The sequence below is a fragment of the Bolinopsis microptera genome, chromosome 13, assembly GCF_026151205.1.
Source record: "Bolinopsis microptera isolate Bmic1 chromosome 13, MBARI_Bmic_1.0, whole genome shotgun sequence".
Taxonomy (NCBI): domain Eukaryota; kingdom Metazoa; phylum Ctenophora; class Tentaculata; order Lobata; family Bolinopsidae; genus Bolinopsis; species Bolinopsis microptera.
In genome coordinates, this window is record NC_087084.1 from 428,208 (window position 1) to 448,982 (window position 20,775).

Genomic DNA, 20,775 nt, shown 5'->3' on the forward strand with positions numbered 1-20,775 from the left:
AATGCGGGAAATTTGGAGGACGGATTTTACCGGTTTGAGAAAATGGATTTGATTGTTCATTGTAGTTGTGTTTGGTGGAGCAAGGCGGTAAGTTCGTTTTTTAAGGGGTGATAAGTGGGAGTGTTCTAACCTGGTGGTGGTGGAGGAACTGCTAATACCGGATGAAGGGGTAACCTGGAGGCAGTGATTGGATCTCTACTGGTTCGGAGAGTGGGAGTCCCTTATTTAGGTTGTTTGCTGAATATCTGTGTCAAGTCGTTAATCTGGAATAACTCGGGTTTTAGTAATTTATAAGGTGGGCTGTAACATTGCGTTCCAGCCCTGAGAGGGAAAATAAACTGGTAAGAAGATGTGATAATTGGAAAATTGATGCAGATTACATATTTTATTGACTGATCATAACAAGGAATAATGTTATGTGGAGTCCAACTTGTAGTTATTCATCACATGTGATGGTTTAGCGAAGATTTCTGGATCGGAGTAGTATGATGCAGATATCAGATTTCGTAGTGCTGATCCATTGTGTTGATGTACTGCTGCTTAAACTGGTTTCCACGTATGTATGTCACAAGGGTAGCCGGGGTACTCGAATCCTAATTAGATCTCTAGCTTTGTGTTTGCTGTAGAGTGGAGAGTGGATATCCATAGTGCTGTGTACCTGTGTAGGGTTAAAATTCCAAGGTTGCTGAAATGGTGATGGTGTTAGAGAAAGACGCAAGGTGTAACACACCGTGGTAAGAAAGGCATTATGGTAGCAGAGAATGCATTATGACAGGAGAATGAGCGAAAGTAATGCAAATGAAAAAAAGGACCGAATTGCTGAGGTGATTGAGTGAGTGAGATGCTGCATTGCTACTGGCTGACTCGCCAGCAACAATGCAAGTCCAAGAAGAAAGAAGGAGAGACACTGTCCGTTATCTGGGTGAGCCACCACCGACAGTGCTCCCACTTATGTGGGGCTGAGGGTGTTGGCTCCAAGAACCAGCCGTGAGCAAACAGCGCCTGTCCCCCTCTATGGTTAACTTGAGAGTAACAGGACTATGCCATTCTCCAGGCCAATCCGTTCAGTAACCAGCTGACCCAGCACCACCTCTGATGGAAGATGTGGTTCGGATTGGACTTCGCTAGGATTTGTCAGTTTTTCTGTAGACACTAATGCTCCCTCGAGGAAAGACATGAGCCCCGGCAAAATTGACCAAAAACGTGGCAGGGATTCTCACTCTACTATTGCGTTAATATAAATATACAACAGATCCTTTGCTGCAAAATTGCACGTGCCACATTTTAAATTAAACATAATTCATGATTGGCTATTATATCAATCTGGGGAGACAGATATGCGACAAAGAACTTTGTCAATATAGATAGTCTAGATTTGAACTTGGAGCCACAAGGCAAAGGCCCAAGGGTGATTTTCAAATGTTTATACCAATATTTGAGATAGGGAAAATATTGAGTTTTTGAAGGGTTATTTTTATATCTAGAGTCATTGTGACATTATGTGTATACTGTTTTTTAATAAAAAAGAAAATAACTGCTGCAAGAATAGGGGTAGATTGGTACCCCTCCCACAAAGATAACAACTGTAGTCACAGAAAAGCGTAGAATTTGTTGTGGTTTGGCTCAACTTAAAACATAGTACTACGGGTTTCCAAGGTAAATAAAAACACCCTGCATTAGGAGTAACAATGGGGACAACAATTAAAGTACTGTCTCTGAACATGTGGGGGGTCCCGTTTGCCAGCAAGAAGATTAAACAGCGCTCAGAACACCTGATAGAACACCTTATGGTGTCAGATTATCAGATTGTGGGGTTACAAGAGGTTTTTACCTCCTGGCATGCTAAACTTATACAGGATGGTGTCAAGGTAACAACTTTAAACTCACCTTCATACACATTACACATGCTTTCCTAGGTAGTGTTATCTGCTTTTGGCTGCCACATAGCTGTTTTGTTTTTCTGTGACCTGTGATTTTTAATAGATTACACTGTTGAAGTAACACCTTCCAAATGTAAAAACAATTTCATTATTTGAATTTTTACTTTGACTAATGATTTCAGTCAATATTTGGTCATAGTCACTGGTTCAGAAGCGGATCTTTGGGTAGTCCTGGTTTGCTTGTTCTCTCCAGGTAACAGTAACAGTAGATGTATTTATTATGACAAGCTGACAAGTATTATATATGATCACCCTTTAATACCACAGTTTCAGTTGTTTTCTGGTAACAATTTTACTAAAACCGCCCTTGCGTCAGGTACCCTATTGTTGAGATTGCATTCCACCCGTTTGCTCTGAATGGGTACCCACAGCGTGTAGCACATGGGGACTGGTGGGCAGGTGAGACAGTTTGTAACTAATATACACTGACTCAGTGATGACATTTATAATACACTAGGAACCTCTTAGTCGAAAGCTTTGGTCGCGGAAATTTAAAAAATCAGTTTTGTTTTAATTTCTCTTCATCATCTAGCTTTGCAAACAGTATAGATTTTATTTGACAATGTTTACTTTACACCCCTTACAATATAAACTACAAACAGCGTTGTAAATTTTCGAATTCTCTAATTGGTACCTTTCACCGCATCAAAAACATTAATCGCAAGTAACAACTAAAGTTATTAATAACTTATAATAGCGTGAGCGTTAATGTGAGCTAGTATCATAAAGCATGACAACGCGTGTTGCTAATTTGTGGTTGCTTGTTCAATCTCTTGTTGTTGCTAAGCAACAGCGCAGTAAACCTTTGATGAAATTACGCCATTATTCTGTCGCTAATTTCTCCTCACTTCCAAGTTAATTATAAAAAATCTGAAGCTTGAATCAAAATTCTAAGAATGCTTTCTATCCTTTTTCTACAACCCTGCTAAATTGCTAGGTTTCAACTCCATTTGGGAGCTGAAATTGGTCACAAAGAAGGGTCGGTTTTTTGTCAATTTCAGTTTCCATGTCCCTGTTGTGGGGAGATTTTGTCAAAGTTTGAAATGTAATAAAACACTGTAAAACCTGTACACTCTGCAGAAAGGAAAATAGTTCGGTAAATCAGGATGTATGGTAAATAGGGGGTGTACATGATACAGGGTGGCCCATAAAACACTACCCATCCTTATCTATATTTTTGTTTTTAAAATAATTAACAAGATCTCAGCAAGCTGTAACAATTTTAAGAGATAAGGATGGGTAGTGTTTTATGAGCCACCCTGTATAAAGCGAGACGATATATAATATATATATTGTATGATATATTCATAGACACAATGTTTCGTCCTATTAGGACTTTAACACGACTTTCCGCAAAAACCGTAAAAGATATACAACTTAAACTTTTTTGACTGGTTCAAATGCTTTAATGGCCTTCAAATCAGCATGAAAAAATAACAAATTTGCCAAGGAATAAGAATTTTGGTGCCCAAAATTTGGACCCCCAAGTGGTGTCAAAAACGCGAATTAAATAGGTAATAATTATTTTAGTCTCTTGAGTCTTGACACCACTTTAGAGTTAGACGGGTTCCTGCTAGTCATAATAAATCCCAATCAATACACAATTACAATAAGATAAATAATTGAATACACATTTCTAGCTGTTAAATTCGGCCTCTATACGGCCCAATTTCCCGATGCCGCCTAAGAACTCACGTGGTTATCGGTTATCTGTTGCTGCTAGTCAAACTAAAGTGTAGACAGGGGCACGTTACATCAGGCAGGTTTTACTGTGTATTTATTCTAGCACCTTTTTGGCATTTTGACCAGTATGAAAAAATAAAAAAATAGACCTAGGGTTAGACGGGTTTCTGTTAGTGTACACTGTACAATGAGTATACAATGAGTATACAATGAGTATACAATGAGTATACAATGAGTATACAATGAGTATACAATGAGTATACAATGAGTGTACAATGAGTATACAACGAGTGTACAATGAGTATACAACGAGTGTACAATGAGTATACAATGAGTATACAATGAGTATACAATGAGTATACAATGAGTATACAATGAGTATACAATGAGTATACAATGAGTATACAATGAGTGTACAATGTTTACTTTACACCCCTTACAATATAAACTACAGGTAAAGGAGTTGGTTTGTGTAGAATTGACCACCCATTAGCTACGGTAGACTTCTACATAACTCACATCCACGCTAATTACACACACACTGGCTATGATATGTACACTGGACACAGGTTTGAAATAATATGTTAGTGTGATCTTACCTTAAAAACTTGCTCGCTCAATTTCCTGAGTCTCAAATAAGTTCTGATTCAATAAAATGTATCTCTATAATATATATATACTGTAGTATGTATATATGTATCTGTATATCTGTATACTGTATATCTGTATACTATAATTACTACTATACTACTACTATAACTAACTAACTAACGCTATCTCTTAAGGGTGAGCCAGATGTATTGCATGGCTAAATACATAGCAAGAAGTTGCGACTCTGACGCTATAATAGCAGTAGGGGACTACAACTGTAAAGAGGACGAGGTTGCAACAGAGGTGTTTGTTGAGGCGTCAGGGCTAACAGACAGGTAGTGGAACAACAAATACACTTTTGAGAATCATTACTATCTGGTCACTAACCAGTTACTATCTGGTCACTAACCAGTTACTAACTGCTCACTTACTGGTTACTAACAGGTTACTAACTGGTCACTAACCAGTTACTAACTGGTTACTATATGGTTACTTTCTGGTTACTATCTGCTCACTAACCAGTTACTAACTGGTTACTAACTGTTACTAACTGCTCACTTACTGGTCACTAACTGGTCACTAACCAGTTACTAACTGGTCACTTACTGGTCACTAACTGGTTACTAACTGGTTACTATATGGTTACTTTCTGGTTACTATCTGTTCACTAACCAGTTACTAACTGGTTACTAACTGTTACTAACTGCTCACTTACTGGTCACTAACTGGTCACTAACCAGTTACTAACTGGTCACTTACTGGTCACTAACTGGTTACTAACTGGTTACTATATGGTTACTTTCTGGTTACTATCTGTTCACTAACCAGTTACTAACTGGTCACTAACCAGTTACTAACTGGTCACTTACTGGTCACTAACTGGTCACTAACTGGTTACTAACTGGCCACTAACTGGTCACTAACCAGTTACTAACTGGTTACTATATGGTTACTTTCTGGTTACTATCTGTTCACTAACCAGTTACTAACTGGTTACTAACTGTTACTAACTGCTCACTTACTGGTCACTAACTGGTCACTAACCAGTTACTAACTTGTCACTTACTGGTCACTAACTGGTCACTAACTGGTTACTAACTGTTACTAACTGGTTACTGACTGTTACTAACTGGTTATTATATATATATGTATATGGTTACTAACTGTTACTAACTGTTTACTATCTGGTTACTACCCAGCTACTAACTGGTTACTAACTGTTACTAACTGTTTACTATCTGGTTACTACCCAGCTACTAACTGGTTACTAACTGTTACTAACTGTTTACTATCTGGTTACTACCCAGCTACTAACTGGTTACTAACTGTTACTAACTGTTTACTATCTGGTTACTACCCAGCTACTAACTGGTTACTATCTGGTTACAAACTGGTTACTATATGGTTACTATCTGGTTACTAACTGGTTACTAACTGGTTAATATCTGGTTACTAACTGGTTAATATCTGGTTACTAACTGGTTACTATATGGTTACTATCTGGTTACTAACTGGTTACTAACTGGTTACTAACTGTTTACTAACAGGTTATCTCATATTGCAGTTACAGAGAACTACATCCAGATAAGATAAATGATCCCGGATACACTAACGATACACCAGGTAGGGATCCAGCAATTAAACCTATTCCTTAATCAAATGATGGAGTAGTTCGCTGTTTATTAGTCTCATGATTTAAATACTGATAGTTGGATAATATCCGGTTGGAAGAGACAAGGACAAATGAAACGGGAAGTTAGGAATGTAGGCAAATTTTCGGCGTCAACGCCATCTTCAGGCTAAAATTGGTACAAATGTTAGTATTATATAATTATAAATGGTTCTACACTAGTTAAAATGCTAAATTAAAATTACACACACTGAATACAGGTTACATCAAATGGTAATATACATTGAAAATTGTGATGTACACACGTTTTACACTTTGTCCAAGTACATAATATCTACTGAACATAAGGGTCGTGTGCTATTTGTTTAAATTTGTCTCTGAATATGTTGTTAAAGAAATCCCTTAAGCTTCTCGCACTCTTTCTTATTATTGATACTAGGTTTAGATAAATTTATGTAGTACGCTTTTCGTTTAATGGTGCTATATAAGTTAATTTCTAAAATATCGAAAGAAATGTCTGGATCTAAGTTATTGTGAAATTCTAAATAATGAGCAGCCAACGCATTATCAGGATAGGTTAAAGGCCTGTTGACTGCTCTTCGATGCTCAGAAAATCTATCGTGTGCTGTTCTACTCGTTTCTCCTATATATACTTATAGCTCTTGACATAATTTACACGTGACTTTGTATATTACACATTTTGGTTTGCAGTGGTGATTTGTTGTGATGAGTGGACATATTATGATACAGTTTGGTATGGTGCAGTGTGGTTTGTCGTGTGGTCGTGATGAACATAAAATATCTGAGAGTTTCTTACCTGGTGTGAATATGAATTTGACAGGTAAGTTCAGGTGTCACGTGTCACGAAGGAAAACATGCATTACCCTCCGCAAAGCCATTTTAATGTATATTCTCCGCGTGCAGAGCAGTTATGGTGTCGTCGCCACGGTTACCCTCCGCATACGTTTGCACGATTCGACGATAGAATTACACTTTCAAATGCGCGGCGCCAAGCTGACTGGAAGTTTTCATAAAAGTTACGGTCAGCGTATGTAATTACAATGATTTATTCTCGATATGTTGTTTTAAAATGGATTTACATACATATAAATTCATTCCCGTTTTACGTAGGTTTATTGTTTAGGTGTTAAATGTTAAAGTCATGACAAACATTGTTAGGCTCTGGGTTTTCAATTTCACACAACCTCCTCAAATAGGACAGGATCGTGCTAGCCGTACACTAACAAGCTGTAACAAGCTGCCAACCACACCACAGCCTACATTACATTTTTTTAAAAATCTCAACACTTATTTTACTTCGGACATTCCAACAGCCACATTGTTACACAAGTGTGTAACCAGCCAATTACAGGAAGCCGAAGGATTCAATTATACATTAGGCCAGTGACGGTTAAGGTAGTGTGTACCATACTTTCTTCGCCCGAGACTTTGCTGCAATGGGCAGCTCCTCATTTAACCCTCCCACCCGATTTCTCGAGTATTTGGCTGAGTGGACCGGGGGGCTGCATAGACCACTCAGGATCCTTAGCTGAGCGTCGACGACGCTCACCCTACGGCTAGTGACAGAGTCGGGAATCGAACCTGGTACCTCAAGCAATACCAGGCAGATTAACCAACTGAGCCACTAAGCCGTAAAAAATATTCTATGCACGACATTTAAGGCTTTATTTTCATACCTTACAAGACATATTTATAACGTACGAAATGTGGCGGTTTTCCGAAAATTTCGCCATATTTTCGGACCGCCAAAATTTCGGTCGTCGTAATAGAATCCGTCGCATTATCTTTTAGCTTATTTCAATGACTGTGCCTTCACTGCTTTATTTTGTTTCTAAAAAGTAATTTCAAGTAAAATAAATAAATAAATTCTGGCATCTTGGGACAAATTATTACCACACCAATGACGAATTGAATGTCAAGCAATACAGTTTAAATTTGCATTAAAATACATGTATGTGCTAACATGAAAGTCTTACAGTCTTAATACAGACTAAGTTTGAACATGATTTTACCGAATTTCAGAAATTTCCTTACTGCTTACTGTCACAAAAAATGATGAAAAATACCCTTATTTTCTGTGACGTCCGAAATTTGATGGTTTTTGTTCAATTTCGCCATATTTTCGGACCGCCAAAATTTCGGTCGTCGCAAATTAGGCCGCCATAAATATGTCTTGTAAGGTATTTCACAATGGCAATCCCTCCACTTCCTACTACCAATAATGTAGAATGAAAAAGCATTATTAAACATTTCCACCATCATAAATTTAAAACGATCGACAAAAGGTAATGCCTACGGTTGATGGAAATTTAGCGTCTGCTAACCGGCGCAATTCTTGTTTAGTAATAATAATAATCTAATTTGATAAGTGGAAGTAAAAAGTTACATAACGAGACAATTATAATAAATTTGTTACAATATTAGGTATAATAATGATTCTGTTAAACTAGAAAAAAGTTACGGCTGCAAAAAACAAAAAAAGATTCAAGATTATTTGATGGGGATTCAAGCCATTTCATAGCTTTGTCTAAAATATCATACTTAAAAGATAAAATCAGTAGTATGTTAGTATAGTAATATCATCAACTTCAAAGTGAATTAAAACAGTACAAACATGCGGCTATTTATACCGATATTTATTCACAAGATATTTAAATCCCTATACTAATTAATAAATTAACGTGGTTCAGTTAATTAATTTTATTAAAGTATTTTAAAGTTTGAAGTGTTAATAATATCTTACTTCAGCAGAATCTTTGAGTTTATCAAGTAGACTACTCATGCGATGATAATCCTTAAGTATAGTACTTTTTGTAGGAAACATTATTACTATGCACTTAACTCGTGCTCGTGACATGGCCATATATAAAAGTTCTGAATCACATGAAACATTTGTAGACCCGCCATACAGTATCTCAGCTTCACAATCATTTAACGTTTGCAGTGCTATAACTACTGGCCATTCTTTTGAATATATTGACATCAACCCACTTGGTGTAATATCCTTTGAAAATAATATTTCATCCACAATGGTTTTAACTAAATTTTCTATGTCATGATCCCAAAGATTGTAAATAATACCCACATCATTACTATCTATTATATCATCAAAACATAGTTCATTAAATTCTTTGTCAAAAATAGAATATATAAGTTCCTTGTTCAACTTTTGCAGAACATGAACGATAGTTTTTGGTCCATGTATGTAGTGCCCGGGGGCTTGTAAAATGGCTAAATCATTTCTAAATGTTGATACTATGTGTCCAGGCTCAGTGATATGTTCTCGAATGACTGACAATGTTTTCGACAAATCAGAGGTGTTTCTCAAATTCTTTGATAGACTTACAAGCTGTTTAGATGATAATTTGTCGTTTAAAAAGCTGGCTAGTCTAGAGTCATATCCGAACCTTTCCTCCTCATCAACAATATAATGCGGGCTTTGTAACGTGTCACATGAGATCCAAACGTGATAAGAACTTGGCAGTTCAAACAATGCTTTAAATGTCTCAAAGTTTTTATTGATGTCTTCTTTTACTATATGCCACGTGAACACTCCTTGAATATCGTCGAAAAACACGTGAATTCCTTTTCCTTGGAATAAACGTATTAAGGTTGTATTATCGATGCCTTCGATACGCTTATTTTTAGTATTAAAATCCCTAACCATTATTATGACAACTTGATTATCATTAAGATAGTCTCCTAATTTACGATAGATGTCATCAACAGGTTTATGAATCATTTCTCTACCAGAAATAGAAACGTGCTTAACACCTGCTTTTTCTAGCGGCTTATGTAGATACTCTGGGGATTTCATGACGTTATCAATGACACACGTTTGACAGAAGAACACAATTTTGTTATCTTCACTTGACAATGCTAGTTGTAGTATCTTAGCTAGTAGTACAACAGTTTTACCAGCTCCAGCGGGTCCATTAATCCACAAAAACTTCTCATTTGAATGTATCAAATCGTACTGTTGTTTAGTCAAGTTGTCTATTCCTAAATAGTCCCTGACAATCTTGGGTGATGGAATGACGTCAGGGTTATTGCTCCTGAAGGTAAATCTTCCTGAACACAGTTGCTCGCCGATTTTTACTATACACTTACCCAAACTACATTTGGACTTATCACAAATGGTCTTGTCTGTGCACCATATAGCTAATAATAAGTTCCTAACATCTTCATGCTTGGTGCGAAACTCAGGACGCAAAGGCTCATCCAACACTAGATCACTTACATTGTCTTTCCACCAATCACTAAAATCTTCCAAATCTTCTTTGAACATTATTGATGAAAGTTTATCCCTGCTAAGCGGAAATTCTTTTTTGAATGCTTTTTGAAAGTTGGGGTAAACGGTAAACTGGAGAACTGTTAACCGTTTACAAAATCTTTTAACAAATTGTACCATCTTGCTCCTCTGGTCCAGTGATATCTGGAAAGTGTCGGCCAACGCTTGCGACTGTTGATCGTTGTTACACCCAGGGTGTGATTGATTTCCGATATGACCCTTATTCTTCACTTCGAGTATTACAAAGTAGTTTGGCGTTATCACTACAAAGTCACTCTCACCCTCCCTATTTTTGACTACCTTCTTCTCACACTTGGGGCATGTTCGTTTAACATGGGTTAAATCTCCCAGATAATATTGGAAATGAGTATATTCAAAACCATGAAGAACAATAAAATCTCCACCAATTAGTTTCTCCAAAGCTCTGTATACAATAACCTCAGCCTCATAGTTGAGTTGCTGGTTTCTGTCGTTTTCAAAACTACATCCGGGCTGATCTTCAGGGTAAAGGTCTACATACTTTTGTTGAGGAGCTCTGGGTAACATGATGGGATGTTTGTCTCCAGTTGAACAGAAGGTTTCAAATATCTCATTCCCATTCCGCAGGTATTTCTCGTACTGTGTTTCCTTCTTGGTCATAGCAAGCAATCCTTACTGTAGTACAAATGTTAAGTACTTTAGTCACAATTAACCTTGTCAGCTAAACAAATTAAGAATAATACCGAGGCCCTGATGCTAGGAGCTATCAGTACTTAGGGTTTTAGCCGAACTTAATGAAACTTGGTTTCCCGGATTTTGCCACTTGCTAAGCTTTGTCTCACTTTCTTAGTAGAAAACCAGCGGTCACCACTTATTGAGGTGACAACCAGCCCCCCTTAATGACAGGTACAGAAAGTGGAATTTAAGATGCAGAGTGATAAAGACACGTACAAATAAGATCTTAATAACTACGATTAAATTATCACTAACGTAACAAATATTAAGTAATTTAGTCCCGAGTAACCTTGTCAGCCAATCAGATTAAGAATAATATCAAAGCTCTGATGCTAGGAGCTATAATTATATAGGTTTATAACCGAAACGTTTCCTAAACCTTCCTTAACATTCACTAATATTCCTAATATTCCTAATATTCCTAATATTCCTAATATTCCTAATATTCCTAATATTCCTAACATTCCTAATATTTAATAATAACGCCTAACGGTTATAATGCAAAGTCGAACATCATGTTGTTGAATTTAAAACGAACAAAGCACAACCAAAGGAAGATCACGAGCAATTATATTAATGTAAGTCTCTAAGATTCACTAACACATGCTGCAGTGTCAGGTTTCATTTTACAGAGAAACTATCGTTATTAAAGCTTAATTGTGTAATGATTTAGTTAGTTTAGTACTTATGTTATAGTGAGTTATTTAAGTACTATTTACAATTTAACACGATATGTGGAACCAACTGGTCTGGGGTTTGGGAAACTGCCGGATGTCAATCTCTTTTTCGGTTAAACGGATCTTAACTCTAGAAACCGAATTGAGAGTTAATCGTTTTACGTAGAATTAAAGGTGCTAAGAGACAAAGAAGTACAAATAGAAATAAAGACAACTTTAACAGCATCTGATTAACTACGACTAAGTTCTTCTTTTGATTGGTCGGCGTTGACAGTAAGCCTTCCTTACGGTGGCTTTCACAACGCGTCCCTATTCTCCAACTCCTGCTGCCAGAGAGAGAGACTCTCAATTTATATACCATAAATATATTAAACATAGATATCGACAACAGACTCCGAGAGTCTTGAAGTTCTGTTACCACCGCTCGGCGCTCCTGGTGCAACCCCGCCGTGTTAACGACAGAGAGACAGGGACTTCCAGGGGAGGTCATGGCCTGCTACGTGCAACTCGTATGAGTATGCAATTTTCCTGTAACGTCACTGTAGATCGCTCCTCTTTCTTCATTTGAGTGTCCGATCCAAAACCAAATCTTAGGGTACACGAGACGTGGAAGCCTGTGAGCGTGTTAAATCCTAGGGTTACACGAGACGTGGTAGCCTGTGAGGCGTGAGCTTGTAGACCGCTCCTCTATCGTTGTTTTGAGTGTCCGATCCAAAACCAAATGCTGGGCCGGGGTTACACGTCATGTAGGAGCTTGTGAGCCTGTTAGTTTCCTGCGGAAGGTGTTATTTGCCTGTGGGAAAAGCGGTTATGCTGCGGTTCTAAGGTTAGTAGAGGCTATTAGAGCCTTTCCTTGTTGTAGAGATGGCTAGTCCCTTCCTTTGCATAGGTTAGAAACACCCATGCACCTCCCGTTCGAGCCACCCACCCGGCACCCCACACCGCGTGGAGGTTCGGTGAGGTTTTCGTGGGGCCTGTGACTAAGTTATCATTAACTTTAAAATATAAGATACCTTAAGAACGACAAATTTAGTCTACCATAAACTTAGTCAAACTTTTGACTAAAATTGTTGTAAACCAAATTTCATGTGACTAAATATTTTGGCGACTAATTTGAAGTAGACCAAAATTTTAGTAGAGCATAAATGAATTAAATTTTATTGAGCTTACATTCTTTATCATATGTTTTAAATGATAAAGAGTTAAATATCGCTAACTGTACACATAACAGGTCCCTATTGTATGTAATAAGAAATTGTATGCTATGATATGTAACTAATGTAACTAATGTATGTAACATGCCGTTGGAATGTTCCCAGATCGAGAATATTTCTCCTTACCAAAATACACGCGTATGGTGTAAGTTACAGGATCACGAGGTTGATAATTTGTCCACGTGACCGTTTGACGCGCGGTGTGCACGTGGGTCCATGGGAAATTTCTGATACATGTGTTCCTTTGTCTGTACTTAGGTCACTATAATTTGGGGGGGGGGGGGGGGGATCATGTTTTTTTGTCCGTTTTTGTCCGTTTGGCAGCTATATTTTCAAAACGGACAAAAAATAAAGCGGACAAAAACGGACAAAAACGGACAAAAACGGACAAAAAATAACAAAAATTGAAATAACATTTAGATGCTTCCTCCTCCTCCTCCTCCTCCTCCTCCTCCTCCTCCTCCTCCTCCTCCTCCTCCTCCTCCTCCTCCTCCTCCTCCTCCTCCTCCTCCTCCTCCTCCTCCTCCTCCTCCTCCTCCTCCTCCTCCTCCTCCTCCTCCTCCTCCTCCTCCTCCTCCTCCTCCTCCTCCTCCTCCTCCTCCTCCTCCTCCTCCTCCTCCTCCTCCTCATCCTCCTCCTCCTCCTCCTCCTCCTCCTCCTCCTCCTCCTCCTCCTCCTCCTCCTCCTCCTCCTCCTCATCCTCCTCCTCCTCCTCCTCCTCCTCCTCCTCCTCCTCCTCCTCCTCCTCCTCCTCCTCCTCCTCCTCCTCCTCCTCCTCCTCTTCCACCTTCTCCTCCTCCTCCTCCTCAGCCATCCTCCTCAGTCCTCCTCAGTCCTCCTCCTCTGCAGTCCTCATCATCCTCCTCAGTCCTCCTCCTCCTGGGTCCTCCTCCTCCTCTTCATCCTCCTCCTCTTCCTCCTCAGTCCTCAGTCCTTCTCCTCAGTCCTCCTCCTCATCCTTTTCGTCAGTACTCCTCCTCCTCAGTCCTCCCCCAGTCCCCCTCCTCCTCCTATTCAGTCCTCCTCCTCCTCCTCCTCAGTTCTCCTCCTTCTCATTCCTCCTTCTGAGTCCTCCTCATTCCTCCTTCTGAGTCCTCCTCCTCCTCTTTCTCCTGAGTCCTCCTCCTAGGTCCTCTTTCTCCTCCTCCTTCTCAGTCCTCCTCCTCCTCCCTCTCAGTCATCCTCCTCAGTCATCCTCCTCAGCCATCCTCCTCAGCCATCCTCTTCAGCGATCCTCCTCAGTACTCCTCAGTCCTCCTCCTTCTCAGTCCTCGTCAGTCCTCCTCCTCAGTCATCCTTCTCCTCCTCCTCCTCCAGGGGGGACCCTGTTTTTTATCCGTTTTTTCCGTTCGGAACCCTATATTATCAAAACGGACAAAAAATAGAGCGGACAAAAAAATGGAAATAATATTTAGATGCTTCCTCCTCCTCCTCAGTCTTCCTCAGTCATCCTCCTCCTCCTCCTGAGTCCTCCTCCTGGGTCCTCCTCCTCTTGGGTCCACCTCCTCTTCATCCTCCTCCTCTTCCTCCTCAGTCCTCAGTTCTCCTCCTCAGCTCAGTCCTCCTTCTCAGTCCTCCTCCTCATCCTTTTCCTCAGTCCTCCTCCTCAGTCCTGCCCAGTCCCCCTCCTCCTCCTCCTCCTCCTCCTCCTCCTCCTCCTCCTCCTCCTCCTCCTCCTCCTCCTCCTCCTCCTCAGTCCTCCTCCTCCTCAGTCCTCCTCCTTCTCAGTCCTCCTCCTCCTCCTCAGTCCTCCTCCTCCTCAGTCATCCTCCTCAGTCCTTCTCCTCCTCAGTCCTTCTCCTCTTCCTCCTCCTCCTCAGTCTTCCTCATATTCCTCAGTCCTCCCCCAGTCACCCTCCTCCTCAGTCCTCCCCCAGTCACCCTCCTCCTCATCCTCATCCTCCTCATCAGTCCTCCTTCGCCTTCTCAGTCCTCCTCTTCAGTCCTCCTCCTCCTTTTCCTGGTTCCTCCTCCTCAGTCCGCATTCTCCTCCTCAGTCCTTCTCAGTCCTTTCCCCAGTCACCCTCCTCCTCATCCTCCTCATCAGTCCTCCTTCTCCTTAGTCCTCCTCCTCGGTTCTCCTTCTCAGTCTCACTCCTCCTTCTCAGTCCTCCTCCTCCTCTTCTTCCTGGTTCCTCCTCTTGGGTCCTCCTTCTCCTCCTCAGTCCTCCTCCTCTTCCTCCTCTTCCTGGGTCCTCCTTCTCCTCCTCAGTCTTCTTCCTCCTTCTACTCCTCAGTCCTCCTCCTGCTCAATCCTCCTCTTCCTCCTAAGTCCTCCCCTCCTCAGTCCTCCTAAGTCCTCCCCTTCTCAGTCCTCCTCCTCATCAGTCCTCTTCACCAGTCCTCCTCCTCAGTCCTCCTTATCCTCATCCTTTATCTCCTTTCTCCTCCTCATCCTCCTCATACACCTCCTTCTCCTCATCAGTCCTCCTCCTCACTCCTCAGTCCTTCTCCTCCTCCTCCTCCTCCTCGTCCTTAGTCCTCTTTATCAGTCCTCATCAGTCCTCATCGGTCCTCCTCCTCCCCAGTCCTCCTCATGGGGCCTTTTCCTGGGTCCTCCTCCTCTTGAGTCCTTCTTCTCCTCCTCCTATTCATTCCTCCTCCTCAGTTCTCCTTCTCAGTCTCACTCCTCCTCAGCCCCCCTCCTCTCCCTCCTCAGTCCACCTCCTCAGTCCCCCCTCCTCCTTTTCCTCTCTTTCATCTCTCAATAATTTGTTCAATTTATAATTATTGTTGGTGTTATTGTTAACATAATTTATTGTTATATACTAAAATGTTTTTAAGCGCATTTGAGTCTGACTCAAAATGTGCTCAAGAATCTTTGTGTTTAACAAAGTTTTACTCTCCAGTAATAAAACTTTTCATCCCTTTTTATGTTATTAAAAAATGTGTAGACTATTCTTTGTGCCTAATTGAAGATTAAAAGTTTGAGAAAGGACCATGGTCATTAACCGGGCTACCCATTTCTGCAGATAGCCTGTTACAAATTGTGGAGAAAATTTAAATCAAAAGTTACAATTTTTGTCCGTTTTTGTCCGTTTTTGTCCGTTTTTGTCCGTTTGGCAGCTATATTTTCAAAACGGACAAAAATTAACGGACAAAAACGGACAAAAACGGACAAAAAATAACATGATCCCCCCCCCTAATTTTCAATTTCGCATATAAAGTCATACTTTATAGTATAAAGTTGGACTTTATAATATGCGAAATTGAAAAAAAATAATAATAATGGAAAAATCAAATAAATGGAATGAAAAATGGTCTCGAAAAGTCAAAAAATTCGACTAAAATTGTTGTAGACTAAAAATTTGCGAAATATGTGCCCAAAATTATGGTAATAAAATTTATAGTAACAAAATTTATTGTGACCCAAATTTTTTAGCCCTAAGGTAATCAAGTAACACAACTCAATATACCTTACGAAGCACAGAGAGCACAAAGAGAAATGACAGAAAAGTTACACTCACTAATTCCAACATGGTATTACATAATTCACATAACAAAAACAGTCAAGTTGTGTTAGAGGGCAAATTGAGTGACTTCTTTGGAAAATGGTTCGTTGATAAATGGTAAGGTGCATGTCACGTGGTTGGTATCTTGTATGTGCGATGATGATGGGTTGTGTCGTGTTGTAGGTGAGAGAGGGTGAAGTCTTCCTGTTTGGTTTATACGTCATGGGTGTTGGTAACTGTTGTTGAACAACAAGTTGTCTACTATCTTCATGGACTCTTCTTTATACTCTGGTGGTGATGAGCAATAAGCAGCCGTTTTTTAGAAGTTCTTGATAGTTGATGGTGGCTACTTTTGTTCCCTCATTGTGGTGGCTGTTAGCGCTAAGTGTGATCTTGGAAATGCTTTTTTCTACTTCTTGTGGTGTAGTGTTCCCTGCTCGTCGATCTTTATCTATTCCTTAATGAACGAGAGAGAATAAGAATAAAATTTATACAGCAATACAATAAGAATATTTCATTTTGTATAATGTATAATGTATTTAAATGTGTAATGTATTTAAATGTATAATGTATTTAAATGTATAATGTATTCAAATGTAAAATGTATTTAAATGTGTAATGTATTTAAATGTATAATGTATGTAAATGTATATAGTCCAGTCATTTAAGGACAGCTGCCTGCAAATCTTCAGATACTCACGAAACTTTGCACAGACCTTCTCAAAGGTATGAATAAACAATTTTCGGTTGGAGACATTTTTTTTACCGTGGGGAAAACCCAGGAGGGCCACGCCCATGTTGTCCCAATAACGTAACTGACCCCTTGCTTCTGAAGGTCGTAGAGACTTCAAAATAGGCTTAAACGAAGCCGCATATGCATGTTTATATAAGAGTTATTGATCAACACATGGCCTAAAATCCTTACTTTTCGAGAAATTCGCCAAAAACCATTTTGGGCGTGGCGCTGAGTCCATTTTACTTACTTTTGATAGGATTGTGATAGAGTCTTTGGGTAGAGTGCAAAAGAACCGCAATTGGCATATTTATATATGACTTACGAAGAAACATATGCCTTAAAGTGCTTACTTTTCGAGTTATTAACATAGAACGGGAGGCAAAAATGGCTGATATAACCAATTTTGCTCTATTTTGTGCAAATTTTCTCTGTTTTTCCCCAAATAACTCGAAAAGTAAGCATTTTAGGGTGCATGTTGCTTCATAAGTTGTATATAAACATGGCCATTCTGCACAATTTGCACTCATTCAAAAATCTCTAAGGCCTTCATAGCTTAATGTACCACATACCCATATTTTTGCATGATTTCTGGAACCGAAAATCAGTTTTTCGCCAATAACTGAAAAAGTAAGCACTTTAAGGCATATGTTTCTTCGTAAGTCATATATAAATATGCCAATTGCGGTTCTTTTGCACTCTATCCAAAGACTCTATCACAATCCTATCAAAGTTAGTAAAATCGGCTCAGCGCCACGCCCAAAATGGTTTTTGGCGAATTTCTCGAAAAGTAAGGATTTTAGGCAATGTGTTGATCAATAACTCTTATATAAACATGCATATGCGGCTTCGTTTAAGCCTATTTTGAAGTCTCTACGACCTTCAGAAGCAAGGGGTCAGTTGCGTTATTGGGTCAATATGGGCGTGGCCCTCCTGGGTTTTCCCCACGGTAAAAAAAATGTCTCCAACCGAAAATTGTTTATTCATACCTTTGGGAAGGTCTGTGCAAAGTTTCGTGAGTATCTGAAAATTTGCAGGTTCATGTCCATAAATGTCCATAAATGATTGGACTAATAATGTATTTAAATGTATAATGTATTTAAATGTATAATGTTTTTAAATGTATAATGTATTTAAATGTGTAATGTATTTAAATGTGTAATGTATTTAAATGTGTAATGTATTTAAATGTGTAATGTACTTAAATGTATAATGTATTTAAATGTATAATGTATTTAAATGTGTTATGTATTTAAATGTATAATGTATTTAAATGTGTAATGTATTTAAATGTGTAATCATGTATTTAAATGTATAATGTATTTAAATGTATAATGTATTTAAATGTATAATGTATTTAAATGTGTAATGTATTTAAATGTATAATTTATTTAAATGTATAATGTATTTAAATGTGTAATGTATTTAAATGTACAATTTATTTAAATGTGTAATGTATTTAAATGTGTTATGTACTTAAATGTATAATGTATTTAAATGTATAATTATTTAAATGTGTTATGTATTTAAATGTATAATGTATTTAAATGTGTAATGTATTTAAATGTGTAATCATGTATTTAAATGTATAATGTATTTAAATGTATAATGTATTTAAATGTATAATGTATTTAAATGTGTAATGTATTTAAATGTATAATTTATTTAAATGTATAATGTATTTAAATGTGTAATGTATTTAAATGTGTAATGTATTTAAATGTATAATTTATTTAAATGTGTAATGTATTTAAATGTGTAATGTATTTAAATGTATAATGTATTTAAATGTATAATGTATTTAAATGTATAATGTATTTAAATGTGTAATGTATTTAAATGTGTAATCATGTATTTAAATGTATAATGTATTTAAATGTATAATGTATTTAAATGTATAATGTATTTAAATGTGTAATGTATTTAAATGTATAATGTATTTAAATGTGTAATGTATTTAAATGTGTAATCATGTATTTAAATGTATAATGTATTTAAATGTATAATGTATTTAAATGTATAATGTATTTAAATGTGTAATGTATTTAAATGTATAATTTATTTAAATGTTCAATGTATTTAAATGTGTAATGTATTTAAATGTATAATGTATTTAAATGTGTAATGTATTTAAATGTATAATGTATTTAAATGTATATAATGTATAATGTATTTAAATGTGTAATGTATTTAAATTTATAATGTATTTAAATGTATAATGTATTTAAATGTATAATGTATTTAAATGTATAATGTATTTAAATGTATAATGTATTTAAATGTGTAATGTATTTAAATGTGTAATGTATTTAAATGTATAATGTATTTAAATGTATAATGTATTTAAATGTATAATGTATTTAAATGTATAATGTATTTAAATGTATAATGTATTTAAATGTATAATGTATTTAAATGTATAATGTATTTAAATGTATAATGTATTTAAATGTATAATGTATTTAAATGTATACTGTATTTAAATGTATAATGTATTTAAATGTATAATGTATTTAAATGTATAATGTATTTAAAAGTGTATAAAGTATAACTCCCCCGCAGAGTGTAGCTGGAGGGCAGACACCAGTCTAGCCACGCTGTGCAGTAACGGCACCTGTAAACGTATTGACTACATTTTCTTCAACTCGACTAAGCTCTCCTGTACAGACTCTTCAGTAGTGATGGGTAAAATACCCGGCCAGACTTTCTCTTACTCTGACCACTTGGGAGTGTCCAGTACATTTGTATTGAAACCCCCCTCCACTGCAGTTCGTGTGTGTAAACTATCTAAAAGTACTGCGGAGGGAGCACTGGAGTGTATACACAGAAGCTTAGCCGCTACCCATGTAGATAGCACACAGAAGGTAGTGTTGTGGTTGTGTTTAACAGTGGTGTGGTGTGTGGTGGTAGTGGCAGCTGTACTGGAGCTGTTACCTGCTGTAGTACTGGTACTTGTGGGGAGCATCCTCGCTGCAGCTGCTACTGCTGTCTTCTGGTATCTTGTTATCTTCTGTAGGTCTGAGAGTTCTAAATTCTCTGAAGCTTTCGATGAGATGCAGATACTCACTAGGTTTGCTGAGTAGTTAACAGTTAATTATATGAAGCCCCCCCCCTCCTGTTACCATGGTTACAGCCTCCCCCATCTACTAATACACCCTGTATATTAGGTGATGCATCACCTAATATACAGGGTGTATTGTACTTACTACTTTTAAAACAGCAGTACTTTTGTTTTAAGGGGGTTCACCATGATTTTCTTGTGAAATTTTATTTCGAGATAGGGGACCACTAGCTACAAGTAGAGCACCTAAAATCTGGGTTTTGAGCATGTTAAGACTTAAGATGATTTGGCATAATTGGGCATAATTTGGACCAAAAATGGGCGTGGCTCACCCAGAGTCCAGAACCCCTCAAAAGTTGGGTCACATGCCCTAGTTTGTTGGTAACTTAAATTTCACAAGAAAATCAGGGTGAACTTAAGTAGTTACAACTTATTGTATATTAGTATATGTTACTTTAGTTAAGTTTTCTGAATTTACTAAGTTTTTGAGATAAATTGTATTTCGGAAGGATTTTGATCTTCAGGGATTTATTGCAGACTGGGTAGTTGATTTATTTAAGAAGATTGGTTTGAGTAAGTAAGTACTTGTGAGTAAGGTTCCATTACAGATATTTGATATAGTTTACAGTTTCACAGTAACTATTGTTTAGTCAAAATGTATAGCTCAACATTCTTTTCTTCTTTATAATACATAACTGAAAAATTCTGATTGTACAGTGATATTATGGTTTATATTGAAATGAAGTTTTGCACTTTTTAAAGAGTTTG

The 20,775-nt window shown here is 37.8% G+C and overlaps 1 protein-coding gene across 1 annotated transcript; it reads left to right on the forward strand.

Moving 5' to 3' along the window:
• The first annotated feature begins 1,684 nt into the window (after positions 1 to 1,684).
• Positions 1,685 to 20,765, forward strand: LOC134825188 (putative neutral sphingomyelinase). Its single transcript, XM_063837338.1, has 7 exons — positions 1,685 to 1,868; positions 2,063 to 2,133; positions 2,257 to 2,339; positions 4,078 to 4,192; positions 4,409 to 4,549; positions 5,779 to 5,837; positions 19,509 to 20,765. Exons 1-7 carry the CDS (start codon positions 1,689 to 1,691, stop codon positions 20,027 to 20,029), a joined length of 1,170 nt encoding a protein of 389 aa, XP_063693408.1. The 5' UTR covers positions 1,685 to 1,688; the 3' UTR covers positions 20,030 to 20,765.
• The last annotated feature ends 10 nt before the right edge of the window (positions 20,766 to 20,775 follow it).

Coding starts and splice junctions, on each gene's coding strand:
- LOC134825188 (XM_063837338.1), top strand. CDS start 1,689: ATGGGGACAACAATTAAAGTACTGTCTCTGAACATGTGGGGGGTCCCG. Junction 2,134..2,256: donor GGTTTGCTTGTTCTCTCCAG/GTAACAGTAACA, acceptor CCCTTGCGTCAG/GTACCCTATTGTTGAGATTG. Junction 5,838..19,508: donor ATACACTAACGATACACCAG/GTAGGGATCCAG, acceptor ACTCCCCCGCAG/AGTGTAGCTGGAGGGCAGAC.